This window comes from Bombus impatiens, unplaced genomic scaffold (assembly GCF_000188095.3).
Source record: "Bombus impatiens unplaced genomic scaffold, BIMP_2.2 scf_0064, whole genome shotgun sequence".
Taxonomy (NCBI): domain Eukaryota; kingdom Metazoa; phylum Arthropoda; class Insecta; order Hymenoptera; family Apidae; genus Bombus; species Bombus impatiens.
In genome coordinates, this window is record NT_176483.1 from 1,523,318 (window position 1) to 1,543,548 (window position 20,231).

General features: G+C 30.8%; 6 protein-coding genes and 1 long non-coding RNA gene across 12 annotated transcripts in view; 2 read left to right on the forward strand and 5 right to left on the reverse strand.

The window, feature by feature from the left end:
- Positions 1 to 207: 207 nt before the first annotated feature.
- On the reverse strand, positions 208 to 3,263 carry LOC100745565 (nucleolar GTP-binding protein 2). The gene is made up of 2 exons (XM_003485554.4): positions 2,901 to 3,263; positions 208 to 2,626 (listed from the first exon to the last, which is right to left on the reverse strand). Exon 2 carries the CDS (start codon positions 2,619 to 2,621, stop codon positions 486 to 488), a length of 2,136 nt encoding a protein of 711 aa, XP_003485602.1. The 5' UTR covers positions 2,622 to 2,626; positions 2,901 to 3,263; the 3' UTR covers positions 208 to 485.
- Positions 3,264 to 7,230: 3,967 nt separating this feature from the next.
- The window catches only part of LOC100745687 (beta-1,4-mannosyltransferase egh), an 18,484-nt gene continuing 5,483 nt past the window's right edge, over positions 7,231 to 20,231 (reverse strand). Inside the window, exons 2-4 of one of the 6 annotated variants that reach the window (XM_024372385.2) lie at positions 9,600 to 9,932; positions 8,008 to 8,816; positions 7,231 to 7,924 (exon numbers count right to left, since the gene is read on the reverse strand). In XM_024372385.2, the coding sequence (XP_024228153.1) occupies positions 7,352 to 7,924; positions 8,008 to 8,811 (1,377 nt within the window). In that variant the 5' untranslated portion in view covers positions 8,812 to 8,816; positions 9,600 to 9,932 and the 3' untranslated portion in view covers positions 7,231 to 7,351. Of the gene's footprint in view, positions 7,925 to 8,007; positions 8,817 to 8,969; positions 9,238 to 9,599; positions 10,227 to 20,231 lie in introns of those variants that run through there. The other 5 variants (XM_024372387.2, XM_024372386.2, XM_024372384.2 and 2 more) reach the window with 5 other exon arrangements.
- Positions 11,586 to 13,167, forward strand: LOC100745809 (ribonuclease Oy). The gene is made up of 4 exons (XM_003485556.4): positions 11,586 to 11,836; positions 12,016 to 12,550; positions 12,624 to 12,782; positions 12,871 to 13,167. Exons 1-4 carry the CDS (start codon positions 11,775 to 11,777, stop codon positions 12,949 to 12,951), a joined length of 837 nt encoding a protein of 278 aa, XP_003485604.1. The 5' UTR covers positions 11,586 to 11,774; the 3' UTR covers positions 12,952 to 13,167.
- On the reverse strand, positions 12,903 to 14,607 carry LOC100745929 (UBX domain-containing protein 1). The gene is made up of 7 exons (XM_003485557.4): positions 14,422 to 14,607; positions 14,297 to 14,350; positions 14,077 to 14,235; positions 13,755 to 14,006; positions 13,470 to 13,686; positions 13,201 to 13,381; positions 12,903 to 13,047 (listed from the first exon to the last, which is right to left on the reverse strand). The coding sequence occupies exons 1-7, from the start codon at positions 14,475 to 14,477 to the stop codon at positions 13,001 to 13,003; spliced, it is 966 nt and encodes a 321-aa protein (XP_003485605.1). The 5' UTR covers positions 14,478 to 14,607; the 3' UTR covers positions 12,903 to 13,000.
- LOC100746048 (histone H2A) lies at positions 15,092 to 16,338 on the reverse strand. The gene is made up of 3 exons (XM_003485558.4): positions 16,146 to 16,338; positions 15,855 to 16,062; positions 15,092 to 15,388 (listed from the first exon to the last, which is right to left on the reverse strand). Exons 1-3 carry the CDS (start codon positions 16,165 to 16,167, stop codon positions 15,211 to 15,213), a joined length of 408 nt encoding a protein of 135 aa, XP_003485606.1. The 5' UTR covers positions 16,168 to 16,338; the 3' UTR covers positions 15,092 to 15,210.
- Positions 15,518 to 16,005, forward strand: LOC117152553. The gene is made up of 2 exons (XR_004462942.1): positions 15,518 to 15,612; positions 15,719 to 16,005. It is a non-coding gene; the product is annotated as an uncharacterized LOC117152553 (long non-coding RNA).
- The window catches only part of LOC100744877, a 51,031-nt gene continuing 48,947 nt past the window's right edge, over positions 18,148 to 20,231 (reverse strand). The window contains exons 15-18 of the mRNA XM_012393927.3: positions 19,575 to 20,223; positions 19,233 to 19,439; positions 18,749 to 19,144; positions 18,148 to 18,647 (exon numbers count right to left, since the gene is read on the reverse strand). Of these exons, the coding sequence (XP_012249350.1) occupies positions 18,448 to 18,647; positions 18,749 to 19,144; positions 19,233 to 19,439; positions 19,575 to 20,223 (1,452 nt within the window). The 3' untranslated portion in view covers positions 18,148 to 18,447. The remainder of the gene's footprint in view (positions 18,648 to 18,748; positions 19,145 to 19,232; positions 19,440 to 19,574; positions 20,224 to 20,231) is intronic.

The following is a 20,231-nucleotide window of genomic DNA, read 5'->3' on the forward strand; positions in this document are numbered from 1 at the left end:
ATGCTAGAATATCTATACAAATCTATAGATATACAGGATGCGGTCGAATTCCTTATGAAAAAACAAGATGTAGAATAAAATTCTTTTTGTCTGAGGCTTTGTTTTAGAGAAAATCGTATTTGAAAATTTATCAAGTGCACTTGATCGTCATTAATTATCGACTAGGTATGAATAAACAATCAACAGGAAATTATTTTATATACAAACTTCAAATACTTCTTTTATGAATCTGTTAAAATACATACAAATTTGACATAGTAACAAAATAATTTTTACATAACTTCATATTCAATGAGTTGATTGTCAGTGTAAATCAATTTATTTATAACATAAATGAGAATAATAATAAATGGTATTTATATATTAAAAATTACTATACACATTAAAATTTACTATTCTTATTTAGATTAGTTTTTGTTTCTGAATTTCAATTACATAAGTAACTGTTTATATTTTTTTAATTGTTTTATTTCCTTAGTTATGAATTATTTACGTTTAACTTTAGGTATTTTTCTGTTTCTATTTCTATTTTTTACATTTGTAACTTCATAAAAATTACTACCAACTTTCTTTCTTTTACTAGCTCTTTCCATGGCTCGTCGTTGTTTGCTTGTTAACTTTTTTTCTTTTTCTATTGGCGATTCCATCTTAGAAGACGCTGAAGAAACTTTAAATACTCCACTACTTGATGTATTTGTATTTAACATTTCAGTATCACTAGAATCATATTCCTTTTCTACCTCATCATACACACTTTGCAATAAAGTATCTTTTTCTAATGGCAAATGAATTTCATCATCAGAATTTTCTTCATTTAATTCTGTTTCATTTCCATTTTTTAAATTTTGATTGGATTCAACAATTTCTTCATTTCCTACTGATGTTTCTCCAGATTGTATATTTTCATCATTTTGAGTTTCATTGATGTTGTCATTATTCAAATCAGATACAACTGAATCAGTTTCTTCTGTCAGATCGTTTTCATTAGATGCATTAGGTTCAATGTATAGGTCATTTTTGACATCATCACCTGAATATGGTAAACCAACCCTAATTTTTCGAAAATCTTGTATTACAGATAACTGAAGTTTTGGTAGATCTTTATTTGATGTATCCTCAGTTTTATCCATATCAACATTCTCTTTTTCAGAATTGTTATTTTCAACAGGAATTTCATTTGTTGTCTTTGTCAATGGTTCTTCAAAATCAGGCGGCGGAACATAAAACGGTAATTTACCACGTTGCCAATCGTTCAAAACCATTCGTGAGACGATAGTGATATCTGGTTCGCCTTTCTTTAATAATTTACCACTTCTACGTGCAAACTTCTCCAGAAAATCAATGTGATCATCCCATTCCATAATTTTATATGTCTTACGTATATAGTCTTCTTTTACTCGTAATAATACTTCTGAAATGTAATCTTCAGGATTTTGAACAAGTTCTACTCTTACTACGCCTTTCAATACTTTTTCTGTGTCAGTTTCTGCTGATGGATAAACTACGCCTGGACAATCTATCAAGTAAATACGTCGCATTAAAGTAATATATTGCCATACTTTTGTCTCTCCTGCTATTGGTGCAACACTACATACTTTCTTTGATCTTAAGGTATTTATAATTGAACTTTTACCTGTATTAGGATACCCTATAAAACCTACACTGATTTGTTTCTTATCAATATGTAGCTTTGCAAACTGACGTAACAAATTAATCAAAGAACCTTTACCAAATGGATGCGTCATAGAAGCATGAAAGGCTACTGTTGGATATTCTGCACTTAATATTGCAACCCATCTTTGTGTTACCCAAGTTGGAACAAGATCTACTTTGTTTAAAATAAACATTAAATGCTTATGAGGTTTTTCTGTTCTGAGATATTTTTCTATTGGTGGTGATCTAGTTCCTAAAGGATCCCTGGCATCCAATACTTGTAAAATAACATCAGAAGAATCTATAACTTTGTACAATTCATTCCAAATTCTCTTGCTTTGTCCTGCAGACATAACCCAGTCTCTTTGAGCTTCTTTAATACCTGTATCTGGACGTACAAGATCAACATCCTTAGAATCCTTTTCTAAATTGTACGTTTCTTGCTTTTCTTCTGCTAATTTTTGTAGTTCATCATATGATGATAGTGATAAATTTGGTCTTTTTCGTACTTTCTTTGGACCAAAAACGCTTTCAAAACTTTCTGTATCTAATAAATGCACTCTTGCATTTGCAGCCTTCTGTTGAAGTAATGTTATCGGCAATTGCGTAGACTTCATAATTACATTGTAAGGATCTTTCATTGCTTTCCCTAATTCAGATTGAAATTTTTGTAAAGCATTTTGAGAAATAACTCTTGAATTGCCAAACCATCTCTGCGAAGGTTCTACACGAGACATAGTACCAGATGGCTTCCATCCTTGGAATGGAGCTGGACTAATAATATGTCCTTTACGATCACGCTTTGGTTTTTGATTACGGTACATTTGTAACCTTTTAATTGTTGCTTTTGTTCGGACCTTCGCTACACCTTTTAATCCTTCTGTAGGTCGTTCAGGATTCATGCTGTGTCCAGAACGTTTAAATCCCTCTTTTCGAGGAGCTTTGTTTGTTACATGTGACTTCGCCATTTTGCCTAAAAAAAAAAAAGTATTCGTAATTTGGCTTCTTAATTTATTTCATCAGTTGCATCGATTTTAATATTTTATTTTCCTGCTTTACTGTAACTTAAATTATAATCAACTTTTTCAAATATTTAATTTCTTTGTAATGAATTATAGATGTTATAAATTACATTAATTAATTTAAATATGAATTTGAAGATGTAATTTGGAAGCTATTCCCAGCCGAAAAGCAGAAGTTATAATAAATAAGATAAAATAAAGTACGAATTTAAAAATCATATTTACCTTTCTTCTTTCTACAATTACTATAAAGATCTTTGTTATGCTTTTGTCATAAAAATATATGAAGTTTCATATATTTGGACATAAATAATTGAGGTTAAGTTAATATGTGCACGTGCATAATCATATAATGATATATACAGGTTTACACTAGGTTTGGAAATGTCAATGGAAGGGGTAAGACTCCTAGCTGTCAAAAAAGCAGCGACAAGAAACGGTACATCGAGTTTTAAGAGGTTATTGTAAAGGGGAGGTTTCGATTTTCAAATCCATGACTTCGCACATAAAAATATTTTTTCAATGCCAGTAGAGCACCTTCAGACTATCAATATATGTATACCGTCAACATTTCAGGGTTCTCAACTAAAAGTATTAGTATGTATTGTCAATACAATATTGTCAATATTTATTGAGAACTTTGAAATACTGACAATATTATTAATCGTCTGAGAGCACTTGTAGGGACGTTTGAACTTCTAAAATTTTAAGAAAAAAAATCCATTTTCACTTTACTACCCGCTACGTAATGTAAAATCATCTGAGAAAAAGATGAACTCAGGATTGTGAAGATTGAAACTTCATGCATTGAAATGAGCCCAGTTGGATTATAGGACAATTTTTTTTCACGAAGTTTCAAGTTTAAATATCGACAATTTTTCATTAAAAATTGAGTGATTCTTTAATTTTTCACACTAGTGCTTATATATTGGTATTGTAATTAGTATATAACATTTATTACTGCAAATTTCTACAATATGGAGTAATGGATTGAACAGCCTTTTGTAAAAAAATCTTTGAAAATATTAGTGTAGACAATAAATTTTTATTATAGAAGGAAGAGTTATTTTAATTAAAAACAATTATACCTATTGGAAATGTGTTGTATATTTAAGGATATTACAAGTTTGAAATTACAGACATTTACTCATATAACTATTCACAAAATTTGTTATATATGTTTGTACATATTTAATAAACAAGATTCCTTAGGAAGATACTGATATATTATGAAAGAAGCATGATATATACTTATACATAGTTATTTTAATCATAAACATAATTACTTAGAGATTTAATATTTATAATACACCCATAAAGGTTCATTGCACATAGTATAAATAAAGCAATATTATAATTATACTGCGGGACCAATGGTCTGTGGCGTACAGAGATATCCTTGCTGACACTTTAAATAAACCATTCATCGTCAGGTCATGCGTCCTCAGCTGATATCTTAAAGTACTAATAACACAGTATGTGCTACTCACAATGCATGAACAAGTCATGTGTACAGAACTTCACAAGCTGGCATGAACTATTGTATCTTTATTGTTTTTATTATTAGGCTAATTTGTACAAATTACTTGTCTCAGTTTTGTATTCAATCATATAATACATTTTACATCATTTCACACCAAACCAACATCAGAAATTGCATAAATAATGCAAGTATTTTTATCTTTTCAAAACAAGGTCAAGTAGAACAATTTATTTAATGCAAATCATTGAAATATATTTCTTTATCTTCTACAATGGCATTTTATTAAACTTCTTTAATTCATTATCAAATTTTACAGATGTTTATATTATTCATAAAATGATATATTATTATAATATATTTCAATTTCCATCTTTATAATATTAAACAATGTTGCTATATACCTTCCTCATACTTTCTTGACTAGATAATGTAAATCTTATCGAATATAATTACTTAGCATATTTTAAGTATGTATACGCAGCATATGCCACTTTAATTAATATACATAAATACCACTGAAAGATTTTTTACTTAATTTTAAAAAATAACTTTAAATGCTTTCGGAAAATTCATATGCCAGAAATCAGTTAGAGAGTAAACTCAACTTAAAGTGAGTTATTTATCTAATAATTGTATCACTAACAATTTTAATGATATTTATGTGCATTGATTAAAACGAGGTCTGTATATATAAAATTTTGATTAGTAAATTTGTCGATTACTACATGCATTCTACATTGTCACATTAATACTTTCATAATCTTATTATATAAAATTCAAATTATCATCAAATTTTATTAAATGAAAATTATCACCAATATATAATTTTCGCTTCTAAATTATGAATTATTATACAAAAATTATTGTTATACGAAATTATAATTTAAATATATTTCATATTATGATCATAAAATAAACATATGTTTCTAAATAATAAATAATTTTATATAAATTTTATATATTAAACTTACTTAGAAGTCAGTGTATTCGTATTTTAATAAATAAAATTTATTTTACAAATAAAGTCTTACAAATGAAAAACATGTAAAATACTATTAATTTTGTTTATAATTTATATATTAAACTTATTATATTACTTATGTGTTATCTACTGTTATTGTATGTAAGTTAGCATTTATCGATACTGTATATATATGTTTATAGCCTTCTTTCTAAATTAAAAAATTGCATGAGTTTATTTTATAATTTAGAAACACAAATATTTTTCTACTATAATAATATTTAGGAATTAAACCATCAATTATATAATACTTATGTGTTACACACATTATATATATACATATATCTTACTCTAAATTAAATGTTATAAAATAAAATCTTCATAATTTTTCAATTTGAATTATCATATGATTAAAATGGATTTATATCACAGTAAATGCAGTTACTTATATGTAGTTGGATATAATTATTTTAGTAACTGCATGTAGAATTGAAGATATTAGACATTATTTTTAAAAATTTTCAAGTAGATTTTCTCATTATTATGTTGTATACTTATAGTTTTGCTTCCTAATATATTATGCAACATTTGTAAACATTTTGAAAAAATTTTATGTAGATTAATAGAAATGAAAATGAGTCATCAAATTTTGCAAAACAAAAGGAGGAATAAATTGTGTATTTACATTCAAACTTCCACGTACTTTGACTGGATATAATTTATAAATATTACTATTTTGAGTAACTCATAGTTGGTTAATTTTTATTAATATGGGTTTTATATCAGAAGTTATTATATAAGACTGATATCGTATAAAAAAAGTATGAAAATTTCATTCCAGTGTATAAATGTAATGATACCCTACATTTCTTATAATTTTACGGATATGAAACTACATTCTGTTAAATTTTTAGCAATTAAAATTAGATTTATATACATAAATTTGAAAATAATCCATTATTGATATACCAAAAAAAATATATTTTGTTTAATTAAAAATATCATCATTAGATAGGTGATAATAATAGATAATAAACATATCATATTAGGTACACAAAATTCAATTTTCCTAATTGTTATCAATGATGATAATTAGAATAAAAGCATAAAATCAAGGTAGTTGATTGTATAAGTTGACTTTTTATATTATGCTGTACTGTTCTGTAAATTTAAAGATGAAGAATTATTATTCCATTGCATGTACAACAATTTTTGAATAAGTGATCGCATGTTTTTGCAAGTTTAAAAAATCCTATTATCTTTGTTTTTTTTCAACATAAATAATAAGTGATGTCTAATAAGTGATACATTAAGTTTCATGTATTACTTAGTAATCAATCAAAGAGATAATTTCAATTATTTGATTAATCATTTTTCAACAAATTTTGAATTTTTATACTTATAATTAGAATTTTATGGAACTATTATTATTGGATTGCTTTATCAAGATTTTTTTCTTTATCTCAAACTTTATTTCATTATTAGTGTTGATAAAAGAAGACATAATTATATATAATATGAATAAAATTGTATTTTGATTAAGGAAATTTAGCAATTCATTGATAAGAATTTTATGAAAATCTAATTGAAAATATAAATATTAGAATTGTTACTGATAGATGATTTATTAAGGGATATAGATTATTTTTTTAGGATTATTTTCTTCATTACATAACATCTGATAAGGAAGTGTATTTTATTTCGAACAAATGATAATATATGAAGTATGTACCATAATTACTTATCTGAGAGATATTGTAACTGATTGTAACTCTTCTGAGTACTGAATTGAATGTCTAAATTAAAATTTTCCTAAACTATACTCTACAAACATAATATTATATTTATTACTATTTTGCATATTATATAAGACATTAATTAACTAAGATATTTAAATTATTACTTTGGCTATCTATTATATAGTATTAAATAAGATAGATAAAGTATGTTTGTTTCAAACACGCCTATCATCCACACTATATATATATATATATATATATATCTATGTATATATATATGTATGTATATGTATGTATATATATATATGTATCTTATATATATATATATGTACATATATATATGTATCTATAGCACATAAAAGATTATTAATATTTCAAATTCTAAAATATAAAATCATATTATTCTTCTAAAATACACAAGAATTTCTGAAAGTGTATATAAACATTTCTGTAAGTATATGATACTATCTGAAAGGAATCTTTTAATACTTTCTTATACTGTCACTGGTGGTTTGTACTCTTTGTTAACTACATAAAATTTATGTTTTGTTCCGAACAAACCCCATATAACGGCAACATTTTCTATGATCAAATTAAAAGGAATTGTTGATAATGCCCCACATATACATAGTATAAATCGAGCAATACCAAATCGGTATAAAGAAAATGATTTAACTACACCAAAAACATACATATAAATATTTACCGCACCAATAAAAGCACATAGAAAATCTATAAATGGTGGGCAAGTAATGGGATAAATTCCAGCTAATACAATATTCGAAGTAGAAAGCGGCAGTGTTACCCACGAGTAACAAGATATGCCTAGAAGCAGCTTTTTATTTAATGGAATAGCTTTGGAATGTACAACAAGTAATATACCTTGTAACCATCTCTTTCTTTGTTGTACAAAGTCCCATAATGTAAATGGTGACTTTTCCCACATTTCACCATCCACAAAATTAAATGTATACCCTTGGGTAAATGCTTTCATTGCAAAAAAACAATCTTCTGCAACAGATCCATCTAGTCCATTGTTGAAGGAAACTTGTCTTTCTGCACCCATCTATAATAATAAAAATGTTTTTGTATGATATAATATGATTATAATTAAGGACATGATTCATATATAACATAATGAGCAATTACTTGAGTAACAACATAAGAACCTTTCATACTAAAGAAAGGTTTATGAAACATTGTAAATTGTAATCGTAACTTTCCCATGTCATCTGCTACTCTAAAACTGTCTGCTAAGGTAGTAATCCAATTAACAACATCTTCATTTGCATATGTTATTAACCCTTGGCCAAATTGATGTTTTCCATCCAGTACAAAATTCAGTATCCCACGAACAGAATTTTCAGTCAGTAAAGTTTCTTCATCAAGATGTACAATCCAATCGTTATCTGCTAACTCATTGACTGAATTTTCTAAGCAATATTGTAAAGCACGAGCTTTGAACAAAGCACCACTACTTGTACGATAGTTTGGTGGCACAACGACCTCTCTGATTCTTCTATGAGGGTTTAATCCAATTGGCTTATCACTAACTACTTCAATTTGAAAGTTTTCTAAACCAGTTTCTAGACATCTGTTTAAATTCCTTATTACATTTGCTCTCACTAATTGTGGATAATCTCCACGTGTTACTATTCTAATACAAATAAATGGTGCAAGTAATGGCGAACCTTTTAAAACAACTTTATCTGGGAATGCATTGTATATCATTAGTCCTACAAAGTTAAATAAAACTTGCGGAAAGGAAAGAAATGTAAGTGTTCGCAGGATATATAATATAAGTGCGCCAAGAAATCCATATTCAATCCATGGATCAAATGTTTCCTTTTTATTATTATTCCAACTAAGTCCTCCGGTAATCAATTCAAATATGATTATAACAACAAGTAGTAAACAACAGTGTAAAATATGTTTTGTTACACTGTTCAACATTATTTCTGAAAAATAAAGATAAGAGTTTTTTAAAAATAAAGATAAAAATTAGTAAATATACATTCTATATATATATATATTATGTATATTATTTATGTTCATAAATTATAACATACAATTTTTGTTTAAGCATTATTAATCAAAATATGTAAACTCTCTGCTTAAAACAATCACTTCTATTAGCGAATATAAATGAAAGATTTATAGACTAAATAAAGTAAAATGTTATTTATAATACAATACTGTAATAAAAATCAAAATGACACGAAAAATGATCTTCTAATTGCTTTGAGTACTGCATATTTGCTGATAAAAAAATAGCAAAACGTTAAGTTCTACATAATCTTATCAAACTGTACTTCGCATGTATATAACTGACAAATATTGTATATAATCTATAATCTAATGATAGTAGATTGAAAATATGAAATATTGTCCCCTAAAAAGTATTTAACATTTCATATTGTCCTATGCTTTCCACTATTTCTATATTTCTACTTGATTTCATATTTGTATGTGATAAATTTATCATAATGTTAGGATATCAAAAGTATACAAGAGCAATGTAACGTTTCTATTCATAATACATTAATATGTTATTATTACATTATTATACGTTATTAATACATTAATATTCATAATAAGATTTAGATACAGATGGAATAATTTCAGTTTTAGGTTCAAATAAACAACAAAATTATTGCATAAATTTTCACAACGATGCGATAATATTAATGTTTACTAATAATATTCAATTAATCTATTAAAATGTTATTTTATTTATATACCTTTCTTTGTGTAGCCAAATATTATTGTGATATATCGTTAAAAAGAAAGATTTCTCGATTCATTGCCCACAACAACAAATAAATGTAAATGAACAATAAAAAAAAAACTAATTTATGTACCGGTATGAATAAAAAATATTTTCATAATTTCAATAACACACTACCATCGACTTTCGTTGACTCAAAGAATCACTTACATTCCAACATTCTTCAATGTTTTACAGGAAATGACTAATTATCAATACGAGATAAGGAAATCAAATCAACCTATGAAGTTGCGATAAATATTGAAATTTGACATTAAGGTAATACCACTTCGACAATTATACTTTTCTTTTTACTGGCTTTAACGTCTAATATAAACCTCTTTGATTGGTCGATGTTACTTATGCGGATAAAATTAAATTCATAATTTTTATATCTTTCACCGTTAAGTGTTATTTATAGATATAACGTGCATTTGTATGTTACTGTTAACAATGTATGAATATAGCAATGGATTATTGAAAAATGTAAGTTCATGTTAATAATGAAAGTAAAATAAATGTGAAAACAGATTAATATCAACCGTCAACCACGATCGTATACATAGGTTCAACACTCGTTCAATTTTTGGTGGTGGGGGACGTCATCATTTTGATGTATATTAATTCTCTTATTAGCCGTATGGCGCTATTAGAAAATTTCTTAATGCGCATGTATGTTCAGCGATCATTATCGTTGCCGCTCAGCGACGTAATGCGAAAGTTGAACGAGTGCTAAACCCGCATCCCGAACGCAAAAGCAGGCGATTGGCCGAAATTCAAAGTGAGGAAGAAAGCTCTGAAAGATGAAACATGGCGAAACAAGCAACCAATGAAAAATTAGTAATTGGGCAAGGAAGTGATGACATGGAGATTGAGGGCATCCCATTGGTTGACACATCGCACAGACAGTATGAAGAGAAGTAATCAGGAGTGCAAAAATCATAGGAAAGGATAGAGGAAATTAATTAACGAAGCAGGCGAAGAAAGCAAAAGAAGAAAATAAGAGTAGAAAACAGGATAAAGAGCTCGAGAAAGACCAGATAGGAGACATTTCCAGTTATACTATATATGAAAAATAGAGTCCCGAGGATCTGAGCAAAAAGATTCAGTGGTGATAGAAATAAGTTATAATATAACAATGCAATACATTTATGGATGCAATGTTGAAACTATATATGTAATGAATTAATAATAGTCAGCACAAAATAGGATTAAGAAATATTTGAACACTAGAAAATGTGATAGAGGATAGAAATAACATGGATTTTCAAATTATATTTTGGATAGTAATAAAATAAAGAAATGGAAGTGAACTGAGCTAGAGACAGTTGTAAGCCAAAAAGGAGTATAATTTTGCCTGTAAATTGGAACTGAAGAGAGGAAGAAGGAATGAGAGAAAAAAAGAATGAAAATGAAAATGAAATGTAACTAAGAAATGACGTGAGCGAGAAATGTTTTTTGTTAGGCAAAATAAAGGTAGATAACCTTTGATAAATCTCTTGCAAATATCCTTGTAAAACCAAGGAAAGAAATAAAATAAAATTTCATGAAAAATGACCCTCATTTTTGGCTTTAGAGACCTAAAATTTAGCAACCGAAAAGACATGTACAAATAAAAAATTTTGCAGTCCGAATACTCTACCTTATCAGAAGATCAAAAGATGAAAAATAATTGCAGGTAATGTTATTATCTTAGTAAGATAATCTCACTCACTTTGTCGTAAAAAATACAGTGCATTAAGTGTGCATATAGTGCTTTATGTGTTAATACAATGTTTATATAATAATATAATAAGCTCATTTTTTTATTCCTAAAAACATATAAAGACTGCAAACATTGTGGTGCCTATCTGCTTAACAGTGTTATCAATCCGTTATCAGTGATAACCATCTGCTAACTTTTTTTTTTCTTCTTTTTATTTTATTATTATGTATTATTATATAAATATCCGTATATTTCGTTTGTACTTCTTGAAAGTACAAGCGTCCACTATTGTACCATCTGCTACCTGAGTAGAAATTGTAAGATAAAGTTCACCTTGAAGGCATTTATAAGCAGAGAGATCTGTACCATATGCCAACTGTGTAGTCAATGAATATATACTAATTTAGATTTTCTCTGTACACTAAGAACTTTAGCATTTTAAATATGTTTAGTTGCAAGATAATTGTTAGTGTTTTATTTTTGCTTTGTATCGCTAAGACAAATAGGTGAGTAAAAAGTGTTATTTGTTACAATATACATGTGTTCCTGTTTTGTGATATATATAAAGCGATACAATGAGAAGATGTTTTTCAACTTTCTTTCATTTCCCATTATTCGTAACATAACACGTCCTTTGTGTGTGAGAGAGAGAATATCTTTTATATATAAAACATGGTTTTCACAGTGATGAGAACTATTTGAAGGCCACAGCAGGATCAAATGACTTCGATGTTTTAATTTTTACACAACATTGGCCTCAAACTGTTTGTTATACTTGGAAGGAAAACGAGGCATCGCACACGTGTTCATTACCGACAAAACGTGATGAGTGGACAATTCATGGCATTTGGCCTTCTCAATACCATAAAATCGGCCCACAGTTTTGTAATAAATCGATGCCTTTTAACGCTTCAGCTTTAAAATCAATAGAAACAGAATTACAAGAAAAATGGATAGATATAGAAAATGGAAAAACATCTTACTCCCTTTGGAAACATGAATGGGACAAACACGGTACTTGCGCGGCAACCGTGGAACGTCTAAATAGTGAGGTCAAGTATTTCAAGGAAGGTCTGAATTTATTAACAAAGTATAATATGAAAAATGTATTAGTACAAGAAAATATCATACCTGGACAAACATATAACACGAGCGATATTTTGAATGCTATTGAACGAATATTAAGTAAACGAGGCTCATTAATCTGCATAAAAAACAAGGTAAGAATTTATTTATACATCATATAATATCGATATTTGATGCTTAAACTTATTAGTATAAAAAATATTTTAGGACACTGGAGAATCATACATATTTGAAATACGAATATGTTTTGACAAGATGTTAGAATTAATTAACTGTGATGAAACTTATGAATATCCTACGAACTGTGATCTTTCTGGATATGTAACATATCCTGATAAACTGCCACAAGGACACAACGTAGCACAGGTGCAATTGTAGTATAAATTAAGTTTCTAAGATTATATCTTACAAATCGGTATATTCTAAATTGTTTGTTTATTTAATATTCTTACAGAAATTACAAATACAGAATGTTTTGAAATACTGCCTTTTTATAAATTTTTGGAGAATATTTTACAATCGTATAGTATCTTAAAAGTTATATGGTTGACTGCATGGAAAATAATAGCTGATATTTATTATGATCATTCTACTTTTTTCTGAACAATTAAAACTGCAGATGGTGTCAGGCCTGGAAGTACAATAATAATAATTAAATAATTGAGCCTTGTACCCTTTTATCTTTATGTTATTATAAGAAAATCATAGCTAATTCAGAAGATCTTAATACTATACTATTACATACTAGTAATATTGTATTACATATTATTAAATTCCACCATACCTAAAGCATTCAACGGAGCTTCATAATCATCTTCCATGAAAATTTTCTTTGGGAAAGCTGTCATTAAATTAAATGGACCAGATGGATCTGTTCTATTAATTTCTATAAACAATCTCACAGCAGATAACTTCTCCTTACTTCCAAAGCTTTGCGTTAATGTTTGTCCATTAGTAAGCCTAATCTAAAATGTTACTATTATGTCATTTAAATATAATGATATTTAGACATTAAGATTAGAAGTAGATATTCATTAATATGCAACTTATTACCTGCAACCTGGTATCATTATATTCCTTTCTATAAGTACTAGTAGAGGATGACGGTGTAGGTGGAGATTCTGTTAATGCTCTTTTGGCATTAGCTTTGGCACGTCTAGCAGCTTTATCAGCTTCAATTTGTTCTTTAACTTTTTGACGTGCTAATTTCTCTTCTTCTTTTTCACGTTTCCTCTCCTCTAACAACTTTCTCATTTCTAACTCCTCTAACCTATAATTGAGATAGACAAATATACTGTGTTCACTTTTGTGAAAAAAGAAAAAAAAAAGGCAACTTACTTTCTTCTAGCCTGAGCCATCTCTTTCCCTGATTTTATTCTATTCTTTTCCCTTTCTTGTGCATCTTTCTTTTCCTGCTCCTCTCGCTCCTTGTTTTTCTGTTTTAACTTCTCTGTTAAAATTCGTAATTGTTCCTTCTTCTCTTCTTCCGTAAGAGGTTTCTTTTCTTCCGTGCTTTCAGAGAATCTATCATGTCCGGACTTTGTTGCATGGAATTCGACTTCCAAGTTAGATTTAAACAGTTTTCCACAACTATTAAATAAAGAATCAAAGTAAATACTTCATTGACATTAACCAACATAAAACATTAGTATATATTTACATATCACATTTCATAGATTTAGCAACTTCAGTAGTAGACACCTGACCACTAGCATCGGCAGTATCTTCATGGATTGATGTTTGAAGATTAGACAGCGTTGCACTTTCAGCAGTAGGTGGGTCAGGTGATGGTTCAGCATCATTTGAATGAGCCAAGAGCCTAAAATAAAAATTAAGATCGTCATCGGACGATGAGAATGAAGCCACGGCCTTTCTCGTACCATTCCATTGCCGGAACAACACCTTTGTTTCCAGTAATTTCTAAAGCTTTTTCTCTACAACAAAATACACATTAAGATAATAAAGGTTATATTATATTAATAAAAGAGCTACTTAAAATACTTACGCTTTAGATATGCTAAAGCCCATATCGACTAACATATTTATATCACTCGACGACATTTTTCTCTATGTTTTCGAAGTCTTAACGAATATTTTTCACCAATTCAACAAGAATTCGACAGGCACGCGATCAAAAACTTAACGTCACGTTCAACCGACGCGCTACCTATGCGAATTTGTACGTTGTAAAAGTCTACTGGTAGAATTACCTTACCGGAAGTCACATGTAGTTAAATTTTGAAAGTACAATTGTCATGTTTAAATAACTTTTTATTTATTTAGAATTCCGAAGAATGCGGAAAACATGGTTACAATATAGGTTTAAAATTTTAAAGAAATATTGTAAAGTGAAGAGTAATGATGTTTTATTTTCACTCTAAGTATTGTTTACAGTCAACAAAAACATAAAAATGAGTTATACTTGTTGTTACATTTCATAAATCATACAAGTCACTAAGAACTTTTAATACAAAATCGAAAGAAAAAAAACATACAAAACATAGTACAGTTATGACAGTTTGGTTAATACTTAGATAATAGATCTAAGCATAGGTAAAAGACTTCTTTTAAGTAATAATACAATTTGCTATTACATTATCGCTAAATAAAAGATGTTATTCAGTAATAAAATAGTAGATTATACCGTTAACTAAAATAATTTTACAACAAATGTCTGATGAAGCGATGGTAATCTGATAGGGTCCAGAGATTATTTTGTTTTTCTTTAATGGCTCAAGAAACAAAGATATAGCCCTAAAGTACTGTTAAGTTAGAAAGGTTATTCTAATGATTATTAATATTCCTGGGATGTTTTGTCTCCCTTTCCAGATCCACCAGTACCGGTTTTCTTCGGCAGAAGCACCGCTTGAATGTTAGGCAGGACACCACCTTGAGCGATTGTTACACCCGAGAGCAGTTTATTTAATTCTTCGTCATTGCGAATAGCTAATTGTAAGTGACGTGGAATTATCCTGAAATAAGAGTATGAACATGTGTATTGGGAGACTTATATAGCGTTGAAGGGTCGCTTAACTTTAATCGTAGGTATATACAAATATGAACATGTAGCAAGTATGAAATTTACGTGCTTCCCGTTAGAATGATAAACAACCTATCATATCAGTTCACTTACATTTGAAAGTTTTCTCTCAAAATCGGAACAATGAACAGTGTACAATGCTACAAAGAAATAACTGTAAGATTGATTTTTGCGAATCCTATATGAAACTGGATATTATATCCAAATGTAAGTGAAATTTAATGAAACACAATTTTTTTTATATCATCCTTTTTAGCTACAGAAACTACATAAAAGTATCGTGTAAGTGAAAAGAAAAAGAATATTTGTACAATTATGGAGAGAAGGAAGATACGGATAGATAAATAGATAGATAAGTAGAGAGGGGAAGAGGGGAAGAAGGGCTTTGCTTCACCAACCTTGTCTTCTTGTTGTCTCTTGCGGCGTTCCCGGCTAACTCGAGTACTTCAGCCGCCAAATATTCCATCACAGCGGCCAAATAAACAGGCGCTCCAGCTCCTACTCGTTCCGCATAATTTCCTTTTCTTAAAAGACGATGGATTCTTCCGACAGGGAACTGCAGCCCTGCCCTACTACTGCGGGTCTTCGCCTTTCCCTTAGCCTTTCCTGAAAGTATACATATAAACGGTTTTCGACGTTTCTCAATAAACTACAATATTACATTCCAACAAAACAGATATGATACTTACCACCTTTGCCGCGTCCTGACATCTTTTATAATACTTTCTTAAAAGTTTTCTTAAACACGAACAACGGTTAATGCTTCTCCTCGGAGTACCAAACAGCGAATGAAAGTCTACCTTGCCCGACGACGGTTATGCGTATGTACGTCAGATATTTTGGCGGCGACAGTTAGGTCGGTGCTCGTTTGCGCGGGAACCTTATTTCTACGTCAATTATACTAGTGGCGCCGCTAGCCTGGCGTTAAAATCCCTAGATGTGAAATTGAAGTTTATTTTAGAAAATGTCCTTTTTGTATTTGCTTGACATATAATTCGGACATATAATATGTATCGACTAAAAGAATATTATTTTTCCCGACTAATGCGATTTATCTAATGATTATTTGCTAGTTTTTACTTCTTATCTTGTTCGTAGCATTTAACGTTATTATATGAATTGTACAGTTTGTAGAAAATAAGCGCGTCTGGGCATAGAGGGCAGTAACGACGAAAGTAACTAAAATTTGTAATTACTTTAACGGTTGACGAGATAAAACCATGACTTTAATCTTACTAAATATTTTGAAAATGGCTTAGTTTACCGTGGAATGAAAATCGAGATATAAGAACGACTACAGTTAATTATCGATTGTAAGTAGGAAAGTGTTCACACGAAGACGTGAAAGAGGTAGGAGGAATAGAGACACTCTGAAAATTCATATTTTCAACAATTTACTCCTAGGCTCTTGGTTTGGCCAGATTAGAGACCAACAAATCTCTTGTGGTCTTATTTTGTTATACAATACATAAAAATAATGATATTTACAAATGTAGGATAACGTTAGGCACTCAATGAACAAAACGGTGAAATTATAAATGGATTTCATATTATACATACTGGAGGTATTACGATGAATAGTTGAACGATATACTCGGAGAGTAGAGTGAGATACAAGTACTAGGAGATTGAAATTAGCATAATATAGCACTGATTTAGTTGAACGTAAAAAATCTTTTTCCTTTTGCAGCAGAACGATTTTTCTTCGTTTTTTAATGTTGTTTGCGATCCGATTACTATTCGAACGTGGAATGTTGGAGGTTGGGTAACAAGCATGTTTTTTATGTGGAATGTGCTCGCACGATGTCTCACGTTTTAAATTAAGACAATTTAAATTAAGTCACTTTACCTACGTAAGTACCTCACTGCTGTTGTTACATTAATTTCTCTTGTATTCACTGGCCTTTGCGTTCATTACTGTGAACAGTGGACATCGAAAGGAAAGATCGATCACTATTCCGATTTCTTGAAATCAGACGTGATTTTCCTGTATTCTACGAATGTCCGTAGACTAGAGTCGTTTCTATCTCGAAACATCTTTTACGTTAAAAGTAATCGTTACGGTTCTACGGTTTCGACCTTTTTTTTTTTTTTTTTGCATCCGGATTTACTGTAATCGCAGTCTGTCGTTCATAGTTTGAAAATTTCCATTAACATAGAGCTCACATACACTATCCCCATTTACGACGCAAAATGAAAAAGAAAGTCACAGTCTATACATTTGAGAGTGTAACTTTTCGATCGTCATCGAACCGATTCGATGAACGTTGCGATTAGATGTTCGCTTTTCTTTTACACGAGATAATATTAACGATCGAGTCATATACAAATTGTGACATATCATATTGTTTCAAGTTATTATCTGACATAGAGTCCACATTACGCAGAATAAAATAAGTTATACGATTTGTCTATTTTTCATTAAAATATTATGATACAAATTACAATTATTTATAGTTTAGGGTTTAAGAGCCGTTAGTTGAAACTATAAAATCTTTATTAATCACTTTAGTGTTAACTAAAAAGTGCATCTATATATAGGTATAATTTCGTTTTATACAGTGGTTCTTACACTTGTTTTCATACTGCGCGTGTGCGTGCGTGCGTCGTGCGTGTCTGCGTGTGTGTGTGTGTGTGTGTGTGTGTGTGTGTATGCGCGCGTGTATATGTGTATGTGTTTTCGTTCGTTCGTTCGTCGAGATGACGATCGTCATTTACGAAATATAAAGGTATATTCCTGGCGATCATCGCTTCAATTTTGCTGCTATTGAACTATTATATTCTGTATATAGCATCGTCACGTGGTGTACACTTAGTAGCAAAAGAATACGAAAGGCTGCTGTACATTTGGTCAATAAAACGTATCACCGAAACTTTTATTACTTGCCCTGTGTGTCGTAAGATTTTATATTTGGTACTGTATGCTAACGACCCTTAACCCTTCGATAATATCACAGATGAATGAGTTTCCGTGTTGTGCGTTACGCATCGCTACCTAAGGTTCCTAACAAGTGCGTTAATCCTTTCAATTTTTTCACTGAGCATTCGTCTCTCCGAATCAAGAGCCGTTCTCGCGGATAACAGTTCGTATATCCTTCGCTCTAGGTGAATAGTTTCGGAACGCAAGTTGTTCGACTGTGCCACCAATTTTGATGTTTCGCTCGTCAGAATTTTCTTTTCCATTGCTTTTTCTGAAACGGAAGAAAATAAACGGGCAACGGAAGGAATGAAAACGCCTCGGTTAATGCGAAAGACAAAATAGAATTTGCCGTTGAAGATCTTCTCGTCGTACCTTTGGAATATTCGCTGTAAGCAAGCATGATGTCCTCGATGCCGGTCCACTTGGGCCTTTCGTTCTTCCCACCGACGTGGTCGTCTACATTGTCGTCCACGATCTTAATATCCACGATCTTGCAATGTTGCTTCACCCCATTTTCACCGGGCATGGGCAAAGCAGGATAACCCACGGAGACGATGTTCGGAACCAAAGGTGGTAGAGGTGGTGGTCGTTCTGGAACTTGCTTTACTTTTACTCTGTCCAGTAGTCTCATCTTTTGAGGCGGTTTCGGCAATGTTGGTGGATTCTTCGAATACGCCTTGGCGATTCTCTCGCAGTACGCGGTCACAGAATTTGAACTTCTCCGTTTTTTACGATCTTGTAGAACGTACTGCCACGTTACTTCTGCCTCTGTAATAATAACAATGGAAAATTCGTTCGATATCGATATAACCATCGACGACCGATAGCAGAGAAATCATCTTAATCCGATACTTGCCATCTCTCCTGCCCGGAGGCATTATATCGAGGCCTATGGTCCTGAGAAAACCAACTTTCGGCTCGAAATCTGGCGTATGGAGCAATACATCCGGATGTTCTCGCGGTATTGGTAACACGGACTCGACAGTTTGCTCGGTCTCCAGAGGTACCTCCGGCGGATCTGGATTTAACCTGTACCGCTTCTCCACTTTACAAAGCTCTATCTCTATAGACGAAAAGAAAAGGAAGCGACTCATAAGCGTTAATGTCGCAGGCGACGAGGAACGAAGGGTGAAAAGAAACGAAAGCAGAAGGAGGAGAAACGTACGCAAGAGAAAGAAGAATAACGAAGAGCGCTTACCATTCCTCATACTTAAAGTGGTTAGACCAAACATGGCGAGAAACGCGAGCTTCTTCTCCGAATACTGTAACTTGGCTGGCGGACCTTTGATAATCCAGAGATCCATGTCCTTTGTTTCTTCCTCACCTTCCGAATCGGAACTACACGCGAGGCTTGTATTCCTCTCCCGTTTTCTTTTCCTTCTCTTCTCGGCTAGGTCTAACGAGGACGTCAGCTCTTTCGGTTTCTCAGGTACAAGAAAAGACTTTTCGCTCGTAACATCTTGTTTGACTAGAGCCTTGCTCAGGTCAGGCACATTTAACACCGCTGGTTCGCACTTCACGGAAATCTCAGTCAAATTATTGCACTTGTCGGTGAAACAAAATGCGGTTTTTAGCTCGGTCGAGAAATTCAACAGTTTCTCTTGGTATTTTGGTATCTGCAGGAGAACATTGGATACGTTCTGACAGGTACGCAAAACTTCCTCAGACTTGATGCTCTGCATCAACTGAGTCGTATCTATAGGCTTCTGTGCGATGTCGTTTATGCTGAACTTAAAATTCGATTGAAACGATAATGTGGACAAAACGCTATTCTGATCGCTCTGTATCTTAGACTCTACTTCAGGTTTAATCTCCTTCTCGAGGAGATTAAAATTTATAGGTTGAAACGTGGATT

Bases quoted from the DNA above. Each gene is read 5' to 3' on its own strand.
- LOC100745809 (XM_003485556.4), top strand. From the start codon at position 11,775: ATGTTTAGTTGCAAGATAATTGTTAGTGTTTTATTTTTGCTTTGTATC. The intron at 12,551-12,623 runs GTAAGAATTTAT...AAAATATTTTAG, and splicing joins TAATCTGCATAAAAAACAAG to GACACTGGAGAATCATACAT. The intron at 12,783-12,870 runs GTGCAATTGTAG...ATATTCTTACAG, and splicing joins AAGGACACAACGTAGCACAG to AAATTACAAATACAGAATGT.
- LOC100745565 (XM_003485554.4), bottom strand. From the start codon at position 2,621: ATGGCGAAGTCACATGTAACAAACAAAGCTCCTCGAAAAGAGGGATTT.
- LOC100746048 (XM_003485558.4), bottom strand. From the start codon at position 16,167: ATGTCAGGACGCGGCAAAGGTG. The intron at 16,063-16,145 runs GTAAGTATCATA...GTATACTTTCAG, and splicing joins GTCAGGACGCGGCAAAGGTG to GAAAGGCTAAGGGAAAGGCG. The intron at 15,389-15,854 runs GTTGGTGAAGCA...CTCTTATTTCAG, and splicing joins AGAGACAACAAGAAGACAAG to GATAATTCCACGTCACTTAC.
- LOC100745929 (XM_003485557.4), bottom strand. From the start codon at position 14,477: ATGTCGTCGAGTGATATAAATATGTTAGTCGATATGGGCTTTAGCATA. The intron at 14,351-14,421 runs GTAAGTATTTTA...ATTTTGTTGTAG, and splicing joins GGCTTTAGCATATCTAAAGC to AGAAAAAGCTTTAGAAATTA. The intron at 13,382-13,469 runs GTAATAAGTTGC...GTAACATTTTAG, and splicing joins ATAATGATACCAGGTTGCAG to ATTAGGCTTACTAATGGACA.